The 25,856-nt window shown below is 40.4% G+C and overlaps 5 protein-coding genes and 1 long non-coding RNA gene across 9 annotated transcripts in view; 1 reads left to right on the top strand and 5 right to left on the bottom strand.

The window, feature by feature from the left end:
- The window catches only part of LOC119485969, a 47,554-nt gene that overhangs the window by 16,909 nt on the left and 4,789 nt on the right, over window positions 1-25,856 (top strand). The gene's annotated exons all lie outside the window — the stretch shown is intronic.
- Window positions 1,174-5,102, bottom strand: LOC119485917 (E3 ubiquitin-protein ligase TRIM39-like). The gene is made up of 2 exons (XM_037765757.1): window positions 4,917-5,102; window positions 1,174-3,039 (listed from the first exon to the last, which is right to left on the bottom strand). The coding sequence occupies exon 2, from the start codon at window positions 3,028-3,030 to the stop codon at window positions 1,387-1,389; it is 1,644 nt and encodes a 547-aa protein (XP_037621685.1). The 5' UTR covers window positions 3,031-3,039; window positions 4,917-5,102; the 3' UTR covers window positions 1,174-1,386.
- Window positions 5,512-13,836, bottom strand: LOC119485929 (E3 ubiquitin-protein ligase TRIM21-like). 3 transcript variants are annotated; one of them, XM_037765779.1, is made up of 3 exons: window positions 10,566-10,586; window positions 7,982-8,133; window positions 5,512-7,820 (listed from the first exon to the last, which is right to left on the bottom strand). In XM_037765779.1, the coding sequence occupies exons 2-3, from the start codon at window positions 8,064-8,066 to the stop codon at window positions 6,484-6,486; spliced, it is 1,422 nt and encodes a 473-aa protein (XP_037621707.1). In that variant the 5' UTR covers window positions 8,067-8,133; window positions 10,566-10,586; the 3' UTR covers window positions 5,512-6,483. The 3 variants fall into 3 exon arrangements, with proteins under 3 accessions (XP_037621707.1, XP_037621706.1, XP_037621705.1); XM_037765778.1 differs by having other exon boundaries at window positions 5,512-8,133; window positions 10,566-10,580; XM_037765777.1 differs by lacking the exon at window positions 10,566-10,586 and adding an exon at window positions 13,731-13,836 and having other exon boundaries at window positions 6,206-8,133.
- On the bottom strand, window positions 11,529-24,079 carry LOC119485913 (E3 ubiquitin-protein ligase TRIM39-like). 2 transcript variants are annotated; one of them, XM_037765753.1, is made up of 3 exons: window positions 24,074-24,079; window positions 23,906-23,910; window positions 11,529-13,141 (listed from the first exon to the last, which is right to left on the bottom strand). In XM_037765753.1, the coding sequence occupies exon 3, from the start codon at window positions 13,059-13,061 to the stop codon at window positions 11,814-11,816; it is 1,248 nt and encodes a 415-aa protein (XP_037621681.1). In that variant the 5' UTR covers window positions 13,062-13,141; window positions 23,906-23,910; window positions 24,074-24,079; the 3' UTR covers window positions 11,529-11,813. The 2 variants fall into 2 exon arrangements, with proteins under 2 accessions (XP_037621681.1, XP_037621680.1); XM_037765752.1 differs by lacking the exons at window positions 23,906-23,910; window positions 24,074-24,079 and adding an exon at window positions 13,731-13,868 and having other exon boundaries at window positions 11,545-13,469.
- Window positions 15,631-20,088, bottom strand: LOC119485915 (E3 ubiquitin-protein ligase TRIM21-like). Its single transcript, XM_037765755.1, has 2 exons — window positions 19,951-20,088; window positions 15,631-17,478 (listed from the first exon to the last, which is right to left on the bottom strand). The coding sequence occupies exon 2, from the start codon at window positions 17,467-17,469 to the stop codon at window positions 15,826-15,828; it is 1,644 nt and encodes a 547-aa protein (XP_037621683.1). The 5' UTR covers window positions 17,470-17,478; window positions 19,951-20,088; the 3' UTR covers window positions 15,631-15,825.
- On the bottom strand, window positions 21,771-23,649 carry LOC119485910 (E3 ubiquitin-protein ligase TRIM21-like). The gene has a single exon (XM_037765749.1). The coding sequence runs from the start codon at window positions 23,638-23,640 to the stop codon at window positions 21,994-21,996; it is 1,647 nt and encodes a 548-aa protein (XP_037621677.1). The 5' UTR covers window positions 23,641-23,649; the 3' UTR covers window positions 21,771-21,993.

Genomic DNA, 25,856 nt, shown 5'->3' with positions numbered 1-25,856 from the left:
GACCATTAATCATTCACTTAATGATAATTAAATGTTCAAAACCCAACAACAGCTGAAAACATGTAGGCCTATAAAACAGAATTAAAGCTCTAATGCTGCAACTAACAATTATTTTCATTATTGATTTATCTCTGCATAAAATATCAGAAAAAAAGTCACAAATGCCCATTATGATTTATAAAAATACAAAGATATTTGGTTTAATATGATAGAAGACCCAGAAACCTGCAAATAATCACATTCCAGAGGCGGGAATCTGTGAATTTGACATTTTTGCTTTAAAAAAATTACATGAACAATTAATTGATTAATATTTGCACATTATTTTTTCTGTTGATTGAAAAATGTCCTTAAAGGGACTATTTGTAACTTTCAGAAATGCTTGTTAAGAGCGACATCTGTGGCCGTTAAGTCAACGAAAGTCAGCGTCGGGCTCGCGCTTGCTCGCTCTAAATATACCTGAACGAGCATCGCTCAAAACAGTGAGGCGACACACGTCAGCTAAAACCACAATATCACTCTATATTTCACCTGCTTGGCAGTAATGTTAGCTGACCAGACGAAGGTCTCTCCATGAATCAATGCAGATCCTAGTTTTGGCTTTTCCTGCCTCAGCCTCCCCACCAGGAACAGGGGAGACACCGGCACCTGGTCAGAGACGGCAACGTTTCTCGTTGCAGAGCCCCGTCACCTCACAAGACACGGAAAATCTCTGTTGGTCTGGAGGAGCTGTAGTATTTATTTCTGCACAAACGTCCACTGTACATTCACTAGATATTCTCAGAGCTACTAACTCTTCTGCAGTGTGGAGTGAGCGCGCGTTCACATCTAGAGGTGGAGCGAGCTGAGAGAACGCGCTTACTGTGTGAGTGAAGGCAGCTAGAGGAGGAGAGACTTCAGCCACAAGCGAGCGCGCATATGCGAGCGCGCATGTGTCCCGACCCGGTACATTTATACGCTTCAAAAGTTACGAACAGTCCCTTTAACGTATGAAAAGTAAAAGTATTGATTTTGTAGTAAAATGTTCCCTGTCAGTGTTTTACTATTATATCTGATGCTTCTAGATTAATGTGTATGCTGCATTAATGTGTATGTTGCATTTTATGACTGTAGATGTTTAAGGTTGTGTTCATTTTAACTCCTTTATATACTGTTGGCTAGTTTAATCTACAGCAATGCATCATGGTCTATAAGATCATCATATGTTTGTAGCGTCGCTGTCCTGTGAGAACCACGTATCTCTAAAAAGTCGACTTTTCATGGTGTCAGAAAAACAGCCCTGAAGATTAACTCTGAAGACAACAGGTTGACATTGTATATTTCCACTGAATATGTATATTTGTTCTGTTATATGACAGTGAACCTTTTCATTTAAATATCATCAGTCTACTCAGCTTGATTGACAGGAGAGATGATCAGAGGGGCAGAGTTTTTACCACCATCATTAAGACGAGGACAGAAGAATGGGAAGAGTTTCTCAGTGAAGCAGCAGCCAGTAAAGGAGTAGATAAGAGCTGCAGCATCTACGTCATAAAAGGAGACCAGACCCTCCTTATAATCCACAAACAACCCCACCTTCTGAGGCTGAGACTTCAGAGAGAGACTGACTGGAGGGTCAGCAAGAGCTTTGTACTCATTTACATTTCTCAACCATATAGTCCAGTTACCATTCTGAGGGTTCAGTGAGATGCCTCCCTTCCTGTTGATCGACTCTCTGGCCAATCCTAAAGTCCATTCAGTCTTTCCTTTAACTTGAACCTTAAAGTAAAATCTGCCTGAAGAGAAACTCTGCTTTCCTAAAACACAAACACCATCAGAAAATCTGTCTGGGTTGTCTGGGAGATTCTTCTTTACATCACCATGATTCACTTGTTTCCCATCATCAGACAGGATGAGATTAGGATGAGCTGTATCAGGATCAAGAGTCACATCCACTGCATACTGCTGGACCCTTTTCAGCTCTGACTCAGCGAGCAGCTTCTTTATCTCTTTACTGAGTGTCTCCTCCAGCTGAGCCACAGCTTTCCCCACAGTCCCCTCATATGATGGACAGACACTGACCTCTGTCCAGTCCTTGGTGGGTAGAGCAGCTTTCAGGGACTGGACACTCTGGAGAAGATGGAGATGGTCTTCAGAGCGTTTGAGCTGCTCCACTTCAGTCCTCCTCTTCGTCAGCTCAGAGATTTCCTGTTCCAGCTCTTTGATGAAAGCTTCGGCCTGTTTTTCCGTTGTTTTCTGCTTCTCTTTGATTGTGTCGATGAGATTGGCCTGGCCTCTCTCAACAGACTCCTTCAGAGCAGTGAAGACCTGAACACCTTCTGCTATCTCTCTGTCTGCATCTTCCTCACTGAGGTCAACTGAGTGTTTGATCTCCTGAATCTTCAGTCGTCTCTTCTGGATCATCTGCTGGATTTCAGCCTCTGTCTTCCCCAACTCTGCCTTCTTTCCTTCATATTCTTCTTTCAGAGGAACAACATCATGCATCTTGTGGTCTAGAACATGGCAGAGCATGCAGACACATGTCTGGTCGGTCTTACAGAACAGCTCCAGAGGTTTATCGTGCTTCGTACACATCCTGTCTTCCAGGTTCTCCACAGGCTCGATCAGCTGATGTCTTTTCAGACGTGAAGCTGTCAGATGAGGCTCCAGGTGAGTCTCACAGTAGGAGGCCAGACACACCAGGCAGGACTTCAGGGCCTTCAGTTTGGTTCCTGTGCAGAAGTCACAGGGAACTTCTCCTGGTTTGGACACTTGTTGCTCTGAGCTGCTACTGCTGGTTTTCTGTTGAGCTGACTGTCTGAACTGAACAACCATCTCAGAGATGAAGGTGTTGACCCTCAAATCAGGTCTTATGGTAAAAGCCTCTTTACACATGGGACACTGGCACCTGTCACTAGTATTCCAGTGTTCATTGATGCAGTTTTTGCAGAAGTTGTGTCCACATGGTATAGCGACTGGATCAGTGAACACATCCAGACAGATGGAGCACAGAAACAGATCTTCAGATTGCAGATTGCTGGCAGCAGCCATGTCTACACACTGAGAACAAAAGGGAAAGTATTATAAAATGTTTTGATTCACATGTATTAATCATTTGTATAAAACAAATATCAAAGTATGATTGCTGCAATATTGAGAAACATTATTTTTGAATTTATAGGTATGTTTCATTTAACTGAGATGTCCATCAGACAAGTGTCATTATCAGTGCTTGAAGTGGGCCGGTACGCAGCGGTACACCATACCGGCACTTCTACATTTTACTCCTTGGCGTACTGTGACTTTTTCATGCGTACCGGAGCTTCTCACATGCTGCCTGTACTCTACTCTGCCTACTCCATATCATGTTCACATCCTTTTTGTAAAATAATAAGTGAACTGTTCGTCATAACTTTTTTGTTTGTTTGTGAACACATATAATTAATGAAACATTAAAAGTTTTCTGAATCTGCTCCTCTGATTTATAGAAAATGATTTTATAGGACAAACATTTCCAGAAGAATTAAACGTCAGCTGAAGGCTGTGATAAATAAAAAAAAAAGATAATTTAAAGTGGCAGTATGCAGTATATTTTTGGCACCATTGGGCAAAAATTCCATAATAACCTTTCAATATATTTTAATTCAAGTGTTCTGAGAGAAAACTAGACTTCTGCACCTCATCATGGGTCTGTTTACAGGCTGTAAAAAATCTAGCGCATGACAGGAGAGTTTGACCAATCACAGGTCATTTCATTGAGAGAGTGTTCCTATTGGCTGTGCTCCGGTCATGTGACCGGAACTTGGCATTCCCTCAACAGATTTTACAATGGCTGCTGGGTCAAAAACGTTCTCATTTTACAGCTAAACCGTGCACTACAAGATGATTCTGAAAACATTTGAGGCGAGAAATAGGCGTTAACGTAACATAATATTGATTCATATTTGATCAGCGCTGCCTACTTTGACCGTTTGGTCGGAGTTCGCAAGTGATTGACAGCTGGCTCTAATAGACAGCAGATGGAAAGCAGACCTAAGATCAGCTCTGATTGGTTGTTTTCCTCCGGTCTGTGAAATATTGCAGATGCCGTTAGGAGCACCGGAGGTCACAGAGGCACATTATTTTTTTCAGGTTACCTGATTCATGTACTACTGTCACGATATAGATACTGTTTTATAAAAATAACTTTTTTTATATATATATATATATATATATATAATATTTGCTCCAATCTCGCCTACTTCAGCTTTAACTAGTTAAAATAATGGTCCACAATGATGTAAAATGCGTAGTTTTGAGTCAAAAACCTTCAAATTTTCTCGGGGAAGACACCCAAACCCAATATCTCCTAGTATCTTTAATTCACTGTATAAATTCATAATGTGTCTCTGTATAATATGTAGGAGCATCCTGACTGGGACTCTGATCCTAAAACCTGAATGAAGAGCTCACACACCTCAGCTCTGCATGTATACCTGCCTGTCTGTCTGGCTGCTGTTGATTCCAGCCTATAGACATCCTATAATATATTATAGAGAGATGCTGAAGGCTACAAATAACACAGGAAAGCACTTTAACTATTAACACTATATACAAACACAACACCTTAACCTTATAATGTTACAGTGTGAATATTATTGGAGTATTATTGGCCTACTATAGAAGATGCATATAGCCCAAGTATATATAGCAATAAAATCACAGCTGATTATGACTGACACAGTTTAACATGCTTAAAGAAATAATGAATAAATAGGAATAAGTTGCAAGAGATTGCTGATACTGGCAGATACACACAACATGTTAATAAGAGAGTACTGGCACTTATTTTTTTCCCACTTCAAACACTGGTCAGTATGAAATGAAAAGAGTGTAACTTCCTGTTTGATTAGAGCTGTAAGTTTTGAAACACAGTAAATATTATCAGCTGCACTCACCAGTATTTGAGTCTGTTGTTGTTGAGAAAGACCTGATGAACTCAGTTTAATATTTCTTTAGACAGAAACACAGAGACTTGTCTCGACTGCAGCTCTCTGACAAACATGCAGTTTAATTTCTGTAATGTGATGTTGAAGCTCTCCTCCTTCCAGTGTTGCTCCACCTCTTACAGCAGCTCTGTTTGTGAGGATGTATTTCCTCCACCAGGATAGTTTTCACAAAATAAAAGTCAATCCCACATGTAAGAATACATCTTAGGGTCAGCAGAAACCAGCAGCCACTTTACAGTCCTCTACAGCTCTGCAACAATCATACTGTCTGTCCAGATTTCAGCTCACTGTTTGTCCTGTAATGTTCTAACCTTCTCATGTAATTCTTGTATTTGCTTTGTTCCTATTAGTTGTTGCTGAATCAGACCAGGAAGTTGAGTGGTGTGTGCAGTCTGTGCATGCCTTTAACAAACTCTCCTCCCTCTGATGTGTGTTGTAATGCTCACATCTAGTGGCCACAGTTGAGAAACACATCCAACCTGTGAAAACCTTTGTGACTTTGTGGACAAGACTCCAGTTTCAAAATAAAACACTCACACAAAAAGTTTCTTCTTCTGCACAGGATTTTATTGCAGTGATGACTGATTAAATGAATAACAACATAAATGCATATTAGAAATTAAAACTCAATAACCAGATGACTGAATAACTATTAAAAATATAGACCATTAATCATTCACTTAATGATAATTAAATGTTTAAAACCCAACAACAGCTAAAAAGATGTATGCCTATAAAACAGAATTAAAACTCTAATAATGCAACTAACAATTATTTTCATTATTGATTAATCTCTTGGTGCATAAAATATCTGAAAAAGAAGTCACAAATGCCCATTATGATTTATAATAATCCAACAATATTTTGTTTAATATGATAGAAGACCCAGAAACCAGCAAATATTCACATTTGAGAGGCTGGAATCTGTGAATATTTGACATTTTTGCTTTAAAAAATCACATAAACAATTAATTGATTAATATTTGCAGATTAATTTTTCTGTTGATCGATATATTAATTAACTAATTCATTCAGCTCTTAATTGCTCACAGAAAGAGTACACAAGAGTAACTTTTTGAAACTGAGTAGTTGTCTTTATCAGAAAAATGTACTTAACGTATGAAAAGTAAAAGTGTTGATTGTGCAGTAAAATGTTCCCTGTCAGTGTGTTACTATTATATCTGATGTTTCTGGATTAATATTACTGCTGCATTAATGTGTTTGCTGCATATTACGGCTGAAGATGTTTAAGGTTGTGCTAATTTTAACTCATTTACATACTGTTGGCTAGATTAATCTACAGCAATGCGTCATGGTCTATAAGATCATCATATGTTTGTAGCGTCGCTGTCCTGTGAGAACTACGTATCTCTAAACAGTCAACTTTTCATGGTGTCAGAAAAACAGCCCTGAAGATTAACTCTGAAGACAACAGGTTTATATTGTATATTTCCACTGAATATGTATATTTGTTCTGTTATACGACAGTGAACCTTTTCATTTAAATATCATCAGTCTACTCAGCTTGATTGACAGGAGAGATGATCAGAGGGGCAGAGTTTTTACCACCATCATTAGAACAAGGACCAAAGTATGGGAAGAGTTTCTCAGTGAAGCAGCAGCCAGTAAAGGAGTAGATAAGAGCTGCAGCATCTACGTCATAAAAGGAGACCAGACCTTCCTCATAATCCACAAACACCCCAACCTTCTGAGGCTGAGACTTCAGAGAGAGACTGACTGAAGGGCTAGTAGCAGCTTTGTACTCATTTCCATTTCTCAAACATATAGTCCAGTTACCATCCTTAGGTGTCAGTGTGATGTTTCCCTTCCTTTTGATCGACTCTCTGGCCACTCCTAAACACCAGTTAGTCTTTCCTTTAACTTGAACCTCAAAGTAAAATCTGCCTGAAGAGAAACTCTGCTTTCCCAAAACACATAAATACTTAGAAAATCTCTTTGAGTTGTCTGGCAGATTCTTCCTCACATCACTATCATTCACTTGTTTCCCATCATCAGACAGGATGAGTTTAGGATGAGCTGTATCAGGATCAAGTGTCACATCTACTGCATACTGCTGGACCCTCGTCAGCTCATCTTCAAGCAGCTTCTTAATCTCTTTACTGAGTGTCTCCTCCAGCTGAGCCACAGCTTTCACCACAGTCCCCTCATATGATGGACGGACGCTGACCTCTGTCCAGTCCTTGGTGGGTGGAGCAGCTTTCAGGGACTGGACACTCTGGAGAAGATGGAGTTGGTCTTCAGAGTGTGAGAGCTGCTCCACTTCAGTCCTTCTCTTCGTCAGCTCAGAGATTTCCTGTTCCAGCTCTTTGATGAAAGCTTCGGCCTGTTTTTCTGTTGTTTTCTGCTTCTCTTTGATCGTGTTGATGAGATTGGCCTGGCCTCTCTCAACAGACTCCTTCAGAGCAGTGAAGACATGAACACCTTCTGCTATCTCTCTGTCTGCATCTTCCTCACTGAGGTCAACTGAGTGTTTGATCTCCTGAATCTTCAGTCGTCTCTTCTGGATCATCTGCTGGATTTCAGCCTCTGTCTTCCCCAGCTCGGCCTTCTTTTCTTTATATTCTTCTATCAGAGGAACAAACTCATGTGTCTTGTGGTCAAAAATGGGGCAGAGCATGCAGACACATGTCTGGTCTGTCTTACAGAACATCTCCAGAGGTTTATCGTGCTTCGTACACATCCTGTCTTCCAGGTTCTTCACAGGGTCGATCAGCTGATGTCTTTTCAGGCCTGACATTGTCAGATGAGGCTCCAGGTGAGTCTCACAGTAGGAGGCCAGACACACCAGGCAGGACTTCAGGGCCTTCAGTTTGGTTCCAGTGCAGACGTCACAGGGAACTTCTCCTGGTTTGGACACTTGTTGCTCTGAGCTGCTACTGCTGGTTTTCTGTTGAGCTGACTGTCTGAACTGAGCAACCATCTCAGAGAACAAAGTGTTGACCCTCAAATCAGGTCTTGTGGTAAAAGCCTCTTTACACAGCGGACACTGGCACCTGTCACTAGTATTCCAGTGTTCAGTGATGCAGTTTTTGCAGAAGTTGTGTCCACATGGTGTACTGACTGGATCAGTGAACACATCCAGACAGATGGAGCAAAGAAACTGATCTTCAGATTGCAGATTGCTGGCAGCAGCCATGTCTACACACTGAGAACAAAAGTGAAAGTATTATAAAATATTTTGTTTCACATGTATTAATCATTTGTATGAAACAAATATCAAAGCATGATTGTTGCATTATTGAGAAACATTATTTTGAATTCATAGGTATGTTTCATTTAACTGAGATGTCCATCTGACAAGTGTCATTATCAGTGCTCAAAGTGAGCCGGTACGCAGCGGTACACCGTACCGGCACTTCTACATTTTACTCCTTGGCGTATGGTGATTTTTTCATGCGTACTGGAGCTTCTCACATGCTGCCTGTCCTCTCCTCTGCCCTCTCCATATCAGGTTCTCTGAGAGATTCATAATGAAGATTCATAACAGTGCAGCGCCAGCGTAGTTGCGCTGCGTGGGTTCACGTAGGGAACTGAAGCCGGCTTTATTAATCGCCAAGCGAGCTGTAGCCTGGCTGTTCACATCAGAAGCGCGCTCTATTATTTTTGGCATGTTTAATGATAAAATGCGATCACACATTAATAAAACTCCACGCTGCAGAACATTAACTAGGCATACATATGGCATATTCATTATTATTCAGCCTAAAATGACAATGTGTGTTTTTATGTACACACCTGATACTTTTACTGTAAATTGCAATATTGGCTCGAGTCTGCAGAGGCAGGTATACAGCCTGTCTGCCAGGAAGGGGATCTACATTTATCAATTCACAGCATTTAACTCCCTGCAGCGGCATGTGCCATTTTGTAATCACATAAATATGATTGGCATAAACATCGGGGTATATCCTCTATCTTAGTCTTAAACGATAGATTATAGTGAGAAAATACCCCAACGTCTATTATATCTATACCGGTACCCAGCCAACATGGTTATGTGGGCCCCACATGGGTTATGGGGTACCTGGGTACAAAGTGGGTATGGGCCCAAAATGGGCATCTTATCTGGGGCCCACTTGAGTCAACTAAGTTGGTCCCTCATGGGCTCCCCATGTGGGCTACCCGTGTGGGTCTTAGTTGGGTCACTACTGGGATATTAGTGCATGGCGCCAACATGGAAACTGTGGACTAACCCACTTACAACCCATATATCAGCCCATGTAGTTCCCACATAGAACTTATACCTGGGGCCGAGATGTGTTTTGGTTTATGTTGCCCAGATTGGGCCCACATAACACCCAGTGTACTCCTGCATGAAACCCACAAGGGCAATTGACATGGGGCCATTATTGAAACCGCGGACAATACCATATAGGCTCCATTTTTCAGCCCATTTACTACCCTCATGGGCACCACATACACATGTTGGCTGGGTAGAAAGGGCTTATGCCACAATAATAACCAGTTAATGTTTCAAAGTATTTATGTGGAATAATAAATACTATGCCATATGTTAATGTTCTGCAATGTGGAGTTTTATATAATGTGTAATCACGTTCTAATATTAAACATGCCAAAAATAATACAAGTATTATTTGGTTAGATGGAATCTAAATTTCTGTTATCGATTAGTCAGACTGGTTATGGTGGCTAGGCTAACAATAATATCAAGTGAGAACGAGGGTGCTGTAATTTATCAATACAATGTTCATATCTTTTTGTAAAATAATTAATAAACTGTTCGTCATAACCTTTATTTATTATTTGTGAACAAATATAATGAATATAACATTATTTGAAAGGTTTCTGATTTATAGAATATGATTTTACAGTACAAACATTTCCAGAAGAATTAAATGTTCAGATGAAGGCTGTGATAAATAATAAAAATAATAATTTAACTAGTAATAATAATGGTCCAAAATGATGCAAAATCTGTAGTTTTAAGTCAAAATCCTTCAAATTTTCTCAGGGAAGGACCCCTAAACCCAATATCACCTAGTATCTTTTATTCACTGTATAAATTCATAACGTGTCTCTGTATAATATGTAGGAGCATCCTGACTGGGACTCTGCTCCTAAAACCTGAATGAAGAGCTCACACACCTCAGCTCTGCATGTATACCTGCCTGTCTGTCTGGCTGCTGTTGATTCCAGCCTATAGACAACCTATATTATATTATAGAGAGATGCTGAAGGCTACAAATAACACAGCTATTAACACTCATCTTAACCCTATAATGTTCCAGTGTGAATATTATTGGAGTATTATAGGCCTACTATAGAAGATGCATATAGCCCAAGTATATATAGCAATAAAATCACAACTGATTATGACTGACACAGTTTAACATGCTTAAAGAAATAATGAATAAATAGGAATAAGTTGCAAGAGATTGCTGATACCGGCAGATACACACAACATGTTAATAAGAGAGTACTGGCACTTATTTTTTCCCACTTCAAACACTGGTCAGTATGAAATGAAAAGAGTGTAACTTCCTGTTTGATTAGAGCTGTAAGTTTTGTGTTAATGCTGGTTGTTGAAACACAGTAAATATTATCAGCTGCACTCACCAGTATTTGAGTCTGTTGTTGTTGAGAAAGATCTGATGAACTCAGTTTAATATTTCTTTAGACAGAAACACAGAGACTTGTCTCGACTGCAGCTCTCTGACAAACATGCAGTTTCATTTCTGTAATGTGACGTTGAAGCTCTCCTCCTTCCAGTGTTGCTCCACCTCTTACAGCAGCTCTGTTTGTGAGGATGTGTTTCCTCCTTCAGGACAGTTTTCACAAAATAAAAGTCAATCCCACATGTAAGAATACATCTTAGGGTCAGCAGAAACCAGCAGCCACTTTACAGTCCTCTACAGCTCTACAACAATCATACTGTCTGTCCAGATTTCAGCTCACTGTTTGTCCTGTAATGTTCTAACCTTCTCATGTAATTCTTGTATTTGCTTCATTCCTATTAGTTGTTGCTGAATCAGACCAGGAAGTTGAGTGATGTGTGCAGTCTATGCATGCCTTTAACAAACTCTCCTCCCTCTGATGTGTGTTGTCATGCTCACATCTAGTGGCCACAGTTGAGAAACACATCCAACCTGTGAAAACCTTTGTGACTTTGTGGACAAGACTCCAGTTTCAAAATAAAACACTCACACAAAACGTTTCTTCTTCTGCACAGGATTTTATTGCAGTGATGACTGATTAAATGAATAACAACATAAATGCATATCAGACATTAAAACCCAATAACCAGATGACTGAATAACTAGTAAAAATCCTGACGATTAGTCATTCACTTAATGATAATTAAATGTTCAAAACCCAACAACAGCTAAAAAAAGAGTAAGAGAAAGAGTACTCAAGAGTAACTTTTTGAAACTGAGTAGTTGTCTTTATCAGAAAAATGTACTTAACGTATGAAAAGTAAAAGTGTTGATTGTGCAGTAAAATGTTCCCTGTCAGTGTTTTACTATTATATCTGATGTTTCTGGATTAATATTACAGCTGCATTAATGTGTATGTTGCATTTTACTGCTGTAGATGTTTAATGATGTGGTAATTTTCACTCCTTTATATACTGTTGGCTAGTTTAATCTACAGCAATGCATCATGGTCTATAAGATCATCATATGTTTATAGCGTCGCTGTCCTGTGAGAACCACGTATCTCTAAACAGTCAACTTTTCATGGTGTCAATAAAACAGCCCTGAAGATTAATTCTGAAGACAACAGGTTTACATTGTATATTGCCACTGAATATGTATATTTGTTCTTTTATATGACAGTGAACCTTTTCATTTAAATATCATCAGTCTACTCAGCTTGATTGACAGGAGAGATGATCAGAGGGGCAGAGTTTTTACCACCATCATGAAGACCAGGACTGAAGAATGGGAAGAGTTTCTCAGTGAAGCAGCAGCCAGTAAAGGAGTAGATAAGAGCTGCAGCATCTACGTCATAAAAGCAGACCAGACCCTCCTCATAATCCACAAACACCCCCACCTTCTGAGGCCGAGACTTCAGAGAGAGACTGACTTGAGGGTCATCAAGAGCTTCATACTCATTTCCGTTTCTCAAACATATAGTCCAATAACCGTCCTCAGGGCTCAGTGTGATGTTTCCCTTCCTGTTGATCGACTCTCTGGCCACTCCTAAATACCATTTAGTCTTTCCTTTAACTTGAACCTCAAAGTAAAATCTGCCTGAAGAGAAACTCTGCTTTCCTAAAACAAAAACATAATTAGAAAATCTCTCTGGGTTGTCTGGGAGATTCTTCCTCACATCACTATCATTCACTTGTTTCCCATCATCAGACAGGATGAGATCAGGATGAGCTGTATCAGGATCAAATGTCACATCCACTACATACTGCTGGACCCTCTTCAGCTCTGACTCAGCGACCAGCTTCTTCATCTCTTTACTGAGTGTCTCCTTCAGCTGAGCCACAGCTTTCACCACAGTCCCCTCATATGTTGATGGACGGACGCAGACCTCTGTCCAGTCCTTGGTGGGTGGAGCAGCTTTCAGGGACAGGACACTCTGGAGAAGATGGAGTTGGTCTTCAGAGCGTGAGAGCTGCTCCACTTCAGTCCTTCTCTTCATCAGCTCAGAGATTTCCTGTTCCAGCTCTTTGATGAAAGCTTCGGCCTGTTTTTCTGTTGTTTTCTGCTTCTCTTTGATCGTGTCGATGAGATTGGCTTGGCCTCTCTCAACAGACTCCTTCAGAGCAGTGAAGACCTGAACACCTTCTGCTATCTCTCTGTCTGCATCTTCCTCACTGAGGTCGACTGAGTGTTTGATCTCCTGAATCTTCAGTCGTCTCTTCTGGATCATCTGCTGGATTTCAGCCTCTGTCTTCCCCAGCTCGGCCTTCTTTCCTTCATATTCTTCTTTCAGAGGAACAACATCATGTATCTTGTGGTCTAAAACGAGGCAGAGCATGCAGACACATGTCTGGTCGGTCTTACAGAACAGCTCCAGAGGTTTATCGTGCTTCGTACACATCCTGTCTTCCAGGTTCTCCACAGGGTCGATCAGCTGATGCCTTTTCAGGCCTGACATTGTCAGATGAGGCTCCAGGTGAGTCTCACAGTAGGAGGCCAGACACACCAGGCAGGACTTCAGGGCCTTCAGTTTGGTTCCTGTGCAGACGTCACAGGGAACTTCTCCTGGTTTGGACATTAGTTGCTCTGAGCTGCTGCTGCTGGTTTTCTGTTGAGCTGACTGTCTGAACTGAATAACCATCTCTGAGAACAAAGTGTTGACCCTCAAATCAGGTCTTGTGGTAAAAGCCTCTTTACACATGGGACACTGGCACCTGTCACTAGTATTCCAGTGTTCAGTGAGGCAGTTTTTGCAGAAGTTGTGTCCACATGGTGTACTGACTGGATCAGTGAACACATCCAGACAGATGGAGCACAGAAACTGATCTTCAGATTGCAGATTGCTGGCGGCAGCCATGTCTACACACTGAGAACAAAAGTGAAAGTATTATAAAATGTTTTGTTTCACATGTATTAATCATTTGTATAAAGCAAATATGAAAGTAAGATTACTGCAATATTGAGAAACATTATTTTTGAATTCATAGGTATTAATGTAGGTTTAGGTTTCATTTATCTGACAAGTGTCATGAAATGAAAAGAGTGTAACTTCCTGTTTGATTAGAGCTGTAAGTTTTGTGTTAATGCTGGTTGTTGAAACACAGTAAATATTATCAGCTGCACTCACCAGTATTTGAGTCTGTTGTTGTTGAGAAAGACCTGATGAACTCAGTTTAATATTTCTTTAGACAGAAACACAGAGACTTGTCTCGACTGCAGCTCTCTGACAAACATGCAGTTTCATTTCTGTAATGTGACGTTGAAGCTCTCCTCCTTCCAGTGTTGCTCCACCTCTTACAGCAGCTCTGTTTGTGAGGTTGTGGTTCCTCCTTCAGGGTTAGACAGAATACCTTCAGTATAATTACAGATATTTAGCACAAGATACGTTTAATCTTTAGGAAGACTTTTTTTACTTCCTTTTCCTGCAACCACCAGGACAGTTTTCACAAAAAAAAAGTCAATCCCACATGTAAGAATACATCTTAGGGTCAACAGAAACCAGCAGCCACTTTACAGTCCTCTACAGCTCTGCAACAATCATACTGTCTGTCCAGATTTCAGCTCACTGTTTGTCCTGTAATGTTCTAACCTTCTCATGTAATTCTTGTATTTGCTTCGTTCCTATTAGTTGTTGCTGAATCAGACCAGGAAGTTGAGTGGTGTGTGCAGTCTGTGCATGCCTTTAACAAACTCTCCTCCCTCTGATGTGTGTTGTCATGCTCACATCTAGTGGCCACAGTTGAGAAACACATCCAACCTGTGAAAACCTCTGTGACTTTGTGGACAAGATTCCAGTTTCAAAATAAAACACTCACACAAAAAGTTTCTTCCTCTGCACAGGATTTTATCGCAGTGATGACTGATTAAATGAATAACAACATAAATGCATATTAGACATTAAAACCCAATAACCGGATGATTAAATAACTATTAAAAATAAAGACCATTATCATTCACTTAATGCTAATTAAATGTTTAAAACCCAACAACAGCTGAAAAGATGTAGGTCTATAAAACAGAATTAAAGCTCTAATGCTGCGACTAACAATTATTTTCATTATTGATTAATCTCTTTGTTCATAAAATATCAGAAAAAAAATCTCAAATGCCCATTATGATTTATAATAATCCAACGATATTTGGTTTAATATGATAGAAGACCCAGAAACCAGCAAATATTCACATTCGAGAGGCTGAATCTGTGAATATTTGACATTTTCTGCTTTAAAAAAGTACATAAACAATTGATTGATTAATATTTGCAGATTCATTTTTCTGTTGATTGATATATTAATTAACTCATTTATTCAGCTCTTAATTGCTCACAGAAAGAGTACACAAGAGTAACTTTTTGAAACTGAGTAGTTGTCTTTATCAGAAAAATGTACTAAACGTATGAAAAGTAAAAGTATTGATTGTGCAGTAAAATGTTCCCTGTCGGTGTTTTACTATTATATCTGATTTTTCTGTATTAATATTACTGCTGCATTAATGGGTATGTTGCATTTTACGGCTGTAGATGTTTAAGGTTGTGCTAATTTTAACTCCTTTACATACTGTTGGCTAGTTCAATCTACAGCAATGCATCATGGTCTATAAGATCATCATATGTTTGTAGCGTCGCTGTCCTGTGAGAACCACGTATCTCTAAAAAGTCAATTTTTCATGGTGTCAGAAAAACAGCCCTGAAGATTAATTCTGAAGACAACAGGTTTACATTGTATATTGCTACTGAATATGTATATTTGTTCTGTTATATGACAGTGAACCTTTTCATTTAAATATCATCAGTCTACTGTGGTGGCAGTTTCTGTTAAAACAAGACACAAACCAAGGTACCAACTTGTCTTTCAGTGAATTTAATAAAAAAGCATACATTAATAACTAGAGCATCTGCAGATGGACTCACGAGCACAGCCACCTGTTGTGGACTGTGGCAAGGGAGCCCCGATTACAAAGAGTAGTCATTATTTATAAATACTAAAGCATAACACATAGATAAGTGCAAAGAAGAGAAGGATAGAAAGTGTATCAATGCGTCAGCACACAGCAGACAACAGAGCATCACAAGACATAACAAGTATTTCAGCAATCTGTTGTTTATAGTCACAGAAGGCAAAACCGTCGGGTCACTGTCTTATGGTGACAAAGTTGAACATGTGAGGCCCTGAGATTATCTAAAGGTACAGTGTTAGACTGCAGATATGAAAATTGCCATTACACTACTCAGCTTGACTGACAGGAGAGATGATCAGAGGGGCAGAGTTATTATCACCTTTATTATTACAGGGGCCGAAGTATGGGAAGAGTTTCTCAGTGAAGCAGCAGCCAGTAAAGGAGTAGATAAGAGCTGCAGCACCTACATCATAAAAGGAGACCAGACACTCCTCATAATTCACATACACCCCCACCTTCTGAGGCCGAGACTTCAGAGAGAGACTGACTGGAGGGCTAGTAGCAGCTTTGTACTCATTTCCATTTCTCAAACATATAGTCCAGTAACCATTCTGAGGGTTCAGTCTGATGCGTCCCTTCCTGTTGATCGACTCTCTGGTCACTCCAAAGTCCCATTCAGTCTTTCCTATAACTTGAACCTCAAAGTAAAATCTGCCTGAAGAGAAACTCTGCTTTCCTAAAACACATAAACAATCAGAAAATCTCTCTGGGTTGTCTGGGAGATTCATCTCCACATCACTACCATTCGCTTGTTTCCCATCATCAGACAAGAAGAGACGGGGATGTGCTGTATCAGGATCAAGAGTCACATCCACTGCATACTGCGGGACCCTCTTCAGCTCTGACTCAGCAAGCAGCTTCTTCATCTCTTTACTGAGTGTCTCCTCCAGCTGAGCCACAGCTCTCCTCACAGTCCTCTCATATGATGGACGGACGCTGACCTCTGTCCAGTCCTTGGTGGGTGGAGCAGCTTTCAGGGACTGGACACTCTGGAGAAGATGGAGTTGGTCTTCAGAGCGCGAGAGCTGCTCGATCTCAGTCCATCTCTTCATCAGCTCAGAGATTTCCTGTTCCAGCTCTTGGATGAAAGCTTCGGCCTGTTTTTCTGTTGTTTTCTGCTTCTCTTTGATCGTGTCGATGAGATTGGCCTGGCCTCTCTCAACAGACTCCTTCAGAGCAGTGAAGACCTGAACACCTTCTGCTATCTCTCTGTCTGCATCTTCCTCACTGAGGTCGACTGAGTGTTTGATCTCCTGAATCTTCAGTTGTCTCTTCTGGATCATCTGCTGGATTTCAGCCTCTGTCTTCCCCAGCTCGGCCTTCTTTCCTTCATATTCTTCTTTCAGAGGAACAATATCATGTGTCTTGTGGTCTAAAACAAGGCAGAGCATGCAGACACATGTCTGGTCGGTCTTACAGAACAGCTCCAGAGGTTTATCGTGCTTCATACACATCCTGTCTTCCAGGTTCTCCACAGGGTCGATCAGTTGATGTTTTTTCAGACGTGAAGCTGTCAGATGAGGCTCCAGGTGAGTCTCACAGTAGGAGGCCAGACACACCAGGCAGGACTTCAAGGCCTTCAGTTTGGTTCCTGTGCAGACGTCACAGGGAACTTCTCCTGGTTTGGCACATCGTTTCTGTGAGCTGCTGCTGCTGGTTTTCTGTTGAGATGACTGTCTAACTTGAACAACCATTTCAGAGATGAAGGTGTTGACCCTCAAATCAGGTCTTGTGGTAAAAGCCTCTTTACACATGGGACACTGGCACCTGTCACTACTATTCCAGTGTTTATTGATGCAGTTTTTGCAGAAGTTGTGTCCACATGGTATAGTGACTGGATCAGTGAACACATCCAGACAGATGGAGCACAGAAACTGATCTTCAGATTGCAGATTGCTGGCAGCAGCCATGTCTACACACTGAGAACAAAAGTGAAAGTATTATAAAATATTTTGTTTCACATGTATTAATCATTTGTATGAAACAAATATCAAAGCATGATTGTTGCATTATTGAGAAACATTATTTTGAATTTATAGATATGTTTCATTTAACTGTGATGTCCATCTGACAAGTGTCATTATCAGTGCTCTAAGTGGGCCGGTACGCAGCGGTACACCGTACCGGCACTAATACATTTTACTCTTTGGCGTACTGTGACTTTTTCATGCGTACTGGAGCTTCTCACAAGCTGCCTGTACTCTCCTCTGCCCTCTCCACATCAGGTTCTGTGGGAGATTCATTATGGAGATAAATAACATTGCAGTGCCAGCGTAGTTGCGCTGCGTGGGTTCACGTATAGGGAATGGAAGCCGGCGTTATTAATCGCCAGGCGAGCTGAAGCCTGCCTGTTCACATCAGAAGCGCATTTGACCGCTCTGTATTATTTTTGGCATGTTTAATGATAAAATACGATCACACATTAATAAAACTCCACGCTGCAGAACATTAACTAGGCATACATATGGCATATTAATTATTATTCAGTCTGAAATGACAATGTGTGTTTTTATGTACTCACCTGATAGTTTTTACTGTAAATGCAATATTGGCTCGAGTCTGCAGAGGCAGGTATGCAGCCTGTCTGCAAGGAAGGGGGATCTACATTTATTAATTCACAGCATTTAACTCCCTGCAGCGGCATGTGCCGTTTTGTACCCACATAAATGTGACTGACATAAACATCGTGGTATATCCTCTATCTTAGTCTCAAAAGATAGATTATAGTGAGAAAATACCACAACGTCTATTATATCTATATCGGTATCCAGCCAACATGGTTATGTGGGCCCCACATGGGTTATGGGTTACCTGGGTACCAAGTTAGTATGGGCCCGAAATGGGCATCTTATCTGGGGCCCACTTGGGTCAACTAAGTTGGTCCCAAATGGGCTCCCCAAGTAGGCTACCCATGTGGGTCCTAGTTGGGTCACTACTAGGAAATAAGTGCATGGGGCCAAGATGGAAACTGTGGACAAACCCACTTACAACCCATATATCAGCCCATGTAGTTCCCACATAGAACTTAAACCTGGGGCTGAGATGGGTTTTGGTTTATGTTGCCCAGATTGGGCCCATATAACACCCAGTGTACTTCTGCATGAAACCCACAAGGGCAATTGGTATGGAGCCATTATGGAACCCGCGGACAATCCCATATAGGGCCCATTTTTCAGCCGTTTACTACCCACATTGGCCCCACATACACATGTTGGCTGGGTAGAAAGGGCTTATGCCACGATGATAACCAGTTAACGTTTCAAAGTATTTATGTGGAATAATAAATACTATGCCATATGTTAATGTTCTGCAATGTGGAGTTTTATATAATGTGAAATCACGTTTTATTATTAAACATGCCAAAAATAATACAAGTATTATTTGGTTAGATGGAATCTAAATTTCTGTTATCGATTAGTCAGACTGGTTATGGTGGCTAGGCTAACAATAATATCAAGTGAGAACGAGGGTACTGTAATTTATCAATACAATGTTCACATCCTTTTTGTAAAATAATTAATAAACTGTTCGTCATAACTATTATTTATTATTTGTGAACAAATATAATTAATATAACATTATTTGAAAGGGTTCTGATTTAGAGAATATGATTTTACAGGACAAACATTTCCAGAAGAATTAAAGGTTCAGATGAACACTGTGATAAATAATAAAAATAATAATTTAACTAGTAATAATATTGGTCCAAAATGATGTAAAATGCGTAGTTTTAAGTCAAAAACCTTTACATTTTCTTGGGGAAGGACCCCCAAACCCAATATCTCCTAGTATCTTTTATTCACTGTATAAATTCATAATGTGTCTCTGTATAATATGTAGGAGCATCCAGACTGGGACTCTGCTCCTAAAATCTGAATGAAGAGCTCACACACCTCAGCTCTGCATGTATACCTGCCTGTCTGTCTGGCTGCTGTTGATTCCAGCCTATAGACAACCTATATTATATTATAGAGAGATGCTGAAGGCTACAAATAACACAGGAAAACACTTTAACTATTAACACTATATACAAACACACCACCTTAACCTTATAATGTTCCAGTGTGAATATTATTGGAGTATTATAGGCCTACTATAGAAGATGCATATAGCCCAAGTATATATAGCAATAAAATCACAACTGATTATGACTGACACAGTTTAACATGCTTAAAGAAATAATGAATAAATAGGAATAAGTCGCAAGAGATGCTGATACCGGCAGATACACACAACATGTGAATAAGAGAGTACCGGCACTTATTGTTTTCCCACTTCAAACACTGGTCAGTATGAAATGAAAAGAGTGTAACTTCCTGTTTGATTAGAGCTGTAAGTTTTGTGTTAATGCTGGTTGTTGAAACACAGTAAATATTATCAGCTGCACTCACCAGTATTTGAGTCTGTTGTTGTTGAGAAAGACCTGATGAACTCAGTTTAATATTTCTTTAGACAGAAACACAGAGACTTGTCTCGACTGCAGCTCTCTGACAAACATGCAGTTTCATTTCTGTAATGTGACGTTGAAGCTCTCCTCCTTCCAGTGTTGCTCCACCTCTTACAGCAGCTCTGTTTGTGAGGTTGTGTTTCCTCCTTCAGGGTTAGACAGAATACCTTCAGTATAGTTACAGATATTTGGCATAAGATACGTTTAATCTTTAGGGAGACTTTTATACTTCTTTTATCTTCTTTTTCCTGCAACCACCAGGACAGTTTTCACAAAATAAAAGTCAATCCCACATGTAAGAATACATCTTAGGGTCAGCAGAAACCAGCAGCCACTTTACAGTCCTCTACAGCTCTGCAACAATCATACTGTCTGTCCAGATCTCAGCTCACTGTTTGTCCTGTAATGTTCTAACCTTCTCATGTAATTCTTGTATTTGCTTCGTTCCTATTAGTTGTTGCTGAATCAGACCAGGAAGTTGAGTGGTGTGTGTAGTCTGTGCACGCCTTTAACAAACTCTCCTCCCTCTGATGTGTGTTGTCATGCTCACATCTAGTGGCCACAGTTGAGAAACACATCCAACCTGTGAAAACCTTTGTGACTTTGTGGACAAGACTCCAGTTTCAAAATAAAACACTCACACAAAAAGTTTCTTCTTCAGCACAGGATTTTATTGCAGTGATGACTGATTAAATGAATAACAACATAAATGCATATTAGAAATTAAAACCCAATAACCAGATGACTGTATAACTAGTCAAAATAAAGACCATTAATCATTCACTTAATGCTAATTAAATGTTTAAAACCCAACAACAGCTGAAAACATGTAGGCCTATAAAACAGAATTAAAGCTCTAATGCTGCAACTAACAATTATTTTCATTATTGATTAATCTCTTGGTCCATAAAATATCAGAAAAAAGTCACAAATGCCCATTATGATTTATAATAATCCAAAGATATTTGGTTTAATATGATAGAAGACCCAGAAACCAGCAAATAATCACATTCCAGAGGCGGGAATCTGTGAATTTGACATTTTTGCTTTAAAAAAATTACATGAACAATTAATTGATTAATATTTGCAGATAATTTTTTCTGTTGATTGAAAAATGTACTTAAAGGGACTATTTGTAACTTTCAGAAATGCTTGTTAAGAGCGACGTCTGTGGCCGTTAAGTCAACGAAAGTCAGCGTCGGGCTCGCGTTTGCTCGCTCTAAATATACCTGAACGAGCATCGCTCAAAACAGTGAGGCGAAACACGTCTGCTAAAACCACAATATCACTCTATATTTCACCTGCTTGGCAGTAATGTTAGCTGACCAGACGAAGGTCTCTCCATGAATCAACGTCCACTGTTCATTCACTAGATATTCTCAGAGCTACTAACTCTTCTGCAGTGTGGAGTGAGCGCGCGTTCACATCTAGAGGTGGAGCGAGCTGAGCGAGAACGCGCTTACTGTGTGAGTGAAGGCAGGCAGAGAAGGAGAGACTTCAGCCACAAGCGAGCGCGCATATGCGAACGCGCATGTGTCCCGACCCGGTACATTTATATGCTTAAAAAGTTACAAACAGTCCCTTTAACGTATGAAAAGTAAAAGTATTGATTTTGTAGTAAAATGTTCCCTGTCAGTGTTTTACTATTATATCTGATGCTTCTAGATTAATATTACTGCTGCATTAATGTGTATGTTGCATTTTACTGCTGTAGATGTTTAAGGTTGTGTTCATTTTAACTCCTTTATATACTGTTGGCTAGTTTAATCTACAGCAATGCATCATGGTCTATAAGATCATCATATGTTTGTAGCGTCGCTGTCCTGTGAGAACCACGTATCTCTAAAAAGTCGACTTTGCATGATGTCAGAAAAACAGCCCTGAAGATTAATTCTGAAGACAACAGGTTTACATTGTATATTGCCAATGAATATGTATATTTGTTCTGTTATATGACAGTGAACCTTTTCATTTAAATATCATCAGTCTACTCAGCTTGATTGACAGGAGAGATGATCAGAGGGGCAGAGTTTTTACCACCATCATTAAGACAAGGACAGAAGAATGGGAAGAGTTTCTCAATGAAGCAGCAGCCAGTAAAGGAGTAGATAAGAGCTGCAGCATCTACGTCATAAAAGGAGACCAGACCCTCCTCATAATCCACAAACACCCCCACCTTCTGAGGCTCAGACTTCAGAGTGAGACTGACTCGAGGGCTAGCAAGAGCTTTGTAGTCATTTCCATTTCTCAACCGTATAGTCCAGTAACCATTCTGAGGTCTCCGTGTGATGCTTCCCTTCCTGTTGATCGACTCTCTGGCCACTCCTAAAGTCCATTTAGTCTTCCCTTTAACTTGAACCTCAAAGTAAAATCTGCCTGAAGAGAGACTCTGCTTTCCTAAAACAAAAAAACAAATAGAAAATCTCTCTGGGTTGTATGGGAGATTCTTCCACACATCACCATGATTCACTTGTTTCCCATCATCAGACAGGATGAGTTCAGGATGAGCTGTGTCAGGATCAAGAGTCACATCCACTGCATACTGCTGGACCCTCTTCAGCTCTGCCTCAGCGACCAGCTTCTTCATCTCTTTACTGAGTGTCTCCTCCAGCTGAGCCACAGCTTTCACCACAGTCCCCTTATATGATGATGGACGGACGCTGACCTTTGTCCAGTCCTTGGTGGATGGAGCAGCTTTCAGGGATTGGACACTCTGGAGAAGATGGAGATGGTCTTCAGAGCGTGAGAGCTGCTCCACTTCAGCCCTTCTCTTCGTCAGTTCAGAGATTTCCTGTTCCAGCTCTTTGATGAAAGCTTCGGCCTGTTTTTCTGTTGTTTTCTGCTTCTCTTTGATCGTGTCGATGAGATTGGCCTGGCCTCTCTCAACAGACTCCTTCAGAGCAGTGAAGACCTGAACACCTTCTGCTATCTCTCTGTCTGCATCTTCCTCACTGAGGTCGACTGACTGTTTGATCTCCTGAATCTTCAGTCGTCTCTTCTGGATCATCTGTTGGATTTCAGCCTCTGTCTTCCCCAGCTCGGCCTTCTTTCCTTCATATTCTTCTTTCAGAGGAACAACATCATGCATCTTGTGGTCTAAAACGAGGCAGAGCATGCAGACACATGTCAGGTCGGTCTTACAGAACAGCTCCAGAGGTTTATCGTGCTTCGTACACATCCTGTCTTCCAGGTTCTCCACAGGGTCGATCAGCTGATGTTTTTTCAGACGTGAAGCTGTCAGATGAGGCTCCAGGTGAGTCTCACAGTAGGAGGCCAGACACACCAGGCAGGACTTCAGGGCCTTCAGTTTGGTTCCAATGCAGAAGTCACAGGGAACTTCTCCTGGTTTGGACACTTGTTGCTCTGAGCTGCTGCTGCTGGTTTTCTGTTGAGCTGACTGTCTGAACTGAACAACCATCTCAGAGATGAAAGTGTTGACCCTCAAATCAGGTCTTATGGTAAAAGCCTCTTTACACATGGGACACTGGCATCTGCCACTAGTATTCCAGTGTTCAGTGATGCAGTTTTTGCAGAAGTTGTGTCCACATGGTGTACTGACTGGATCAGTGAACACATCCAGACAGATGGAGCACAGAAACTGATCTTCAGATTGCAGATTGCTGGCAGCAGCCATGTCTACACACTGAGAACAGAAGTGAAAGTATTATAAAATGTTTTGTTTCACATGTATTAATCATTTGTATAAAACAAATATCAAAGTATGATTACTGCAATATTGAGAAACATTATTTTGAATTCATAGGTATGTTTCATTTAACTGAGATGTCCATCCGACAAGTGTCATTATCAGTGCTCGAAGTGAGCCGGTACGCAGCGGTACACCGTACCGGCACTTTTACATTTTACTCCTTGGCGTACTGTGACTTTTTCATACGTACCGGAGCTTCTCACAAGCTGCCTGTACTCTCCTCTGCCCTCTCCATATCAGGTTCTCTGGGAGATTCATAATGGTGCAGCGCCAGCGTAGTTGCGCTGTGTGGGTTCACGTATAGGAAACTGAAGCCGGCGTTATTAATCGCCAAGCGAGCTGAAGCCTGGCTGTTCACATCAGAAGAGCATTTGACCCAACTGTATTATTTTTGGCAAGTTTAATGATAAAATGCGATCACACATTAATAAAACTCCACGCTGCAGAACATTAACTGGGCATACATATGTCATATTAATTATTATTCAGTCTGAAATGACGATGTGTGTTTTTATGTACACACCTGATAGTTTTACTGTAAATTGCAATATTGGCTCGAGTCTGCAGAGGCAGGTATACAGACTGTCTGCCAGGAAGGGGGATCTACATTTATTAATTCACAGCATTTAACTCCCTGCAGCAGCATGTGCAGTTTTGTAACCACATAAATATGATTGGCATGAACATCGGGGTGTATCCTCTATCTTAGTCTGAAAAGATAGATTATAGTGTGACAATACCCCGACGTCTATCATATCTATACCGGTAGAAAGGGCTTATGCCACGATGATAACCAGTTAATGTTTCAAAGTATTTATGTGGAATAATAAATGATATGCCATATGTTAATGTTCTGCAATGTGGAGTTTTATATAATGTGAAATCGTGTTCTATTATTAAAAGGGGTGTGACGAAATATTGTGCCACAAAATATCACAATATAAAAATGGGACGATATGCATCGTGGAGACAAAAAACTGAATTGCGATATCAGGGCATAATAGGTACTACGTACATATGGGCTCCAGGGCTGAAGCTGCAGCCTCTTCCTGCTGCTGTTCAAGGCCTATGGAAGGAGGCTGAGTACGCATCATATCTTTGGGGTACAAAACACATGCGCAGTAAAATCTGGTCTGCCCTCGCCGAAATTGAACCAATCGCAACGCACGACCGCAGCTTCAGTTACACTGTGCATGTCACATACCCCCGGTGCCATGTCCGCCCGTGACCAAGACTCCTTTCACAGGCCTTGTCGGAGCTCCACACACATCAACACACACAGTGCAGTCAGTGAACAGTCAGACTGGTTATGGTGGCTAGGCTAACAATAATATCTATTGAGAACGAGGGTGCTGTAATTTATCAATACAATGTTCACATCCTTTTTGTAAAATAATTAATAAACTGTTCGTCATAACTTTTTTTTGTGAACAAATATAATTGATGAAAGAGTATTTAAAAGTTTTCTGATTTAGAAAATACGATTTTACAGGACAAAAATTTTCAGAAGAATTAAATGTTCAGATGGAGGCTGTGACAAATAATAAAAATATTCATTTAACTAGTAATAATAATGGTCCATAATGATGTAAAATGCGTAGTTTTAAGTCAAAAACCTTCAAATTTCCTTGGGGAAGGACCCCCAAACCCAATATCTCCTAGTATCTTTTATTCACTGTATAAATTCATAATGTGTCTCTGTATAATATGTAGGAGCATCCTGACTGGGACTCTGCTCCTAAAACCTGAATGAAGAGCTCACACACCTCAGCTCTGCATGTATACCTGCCTGTCTGTCTGGCTGCTGTTGATTCCAGCCTATAGACATCCTATAATATATTATAGAGAGATGCTGAAGGCTACAAATAACATAGGAAAGCACTTTAACTATTAACACTATATACTAACACACCACCTTAACCCTATAATGTTCCATTGTGAATATTATTGGAGTATTATAGGCCTAATATAGAAGATGCATATAGCCCAAATATATATAGCAATAAAATCACAACTGATTATGAATAACACAGTTTAACATGCTTAAAGAAATAATGAATAAATAGGAATAAGTTGCAAGAGATTGTTGATACCGGCAGATATACACAACATGTGAATAAGAGAGTACTTATATTTTCCCC

Source organism: Sebastes umbrosus, chromosome 3 (assembly GCF_015220745.1).
Source record: "Sebastes umbrosus isolate fSebUmb1 chromosome 3, fSebUmb1.pri, whole genome shotgun sequence".
In the NCBI taxonomy this organism is placed as follows: domain Eukaryota; kingdom Metazoa; phylum Chordata; class Actinopteri; order Perciformes; family Sebastidae; genus Sebastes; species Sebastes umbrosus.
This window is presented reverse-complemented; position numbering and strand designations above follow the sequence as displayed.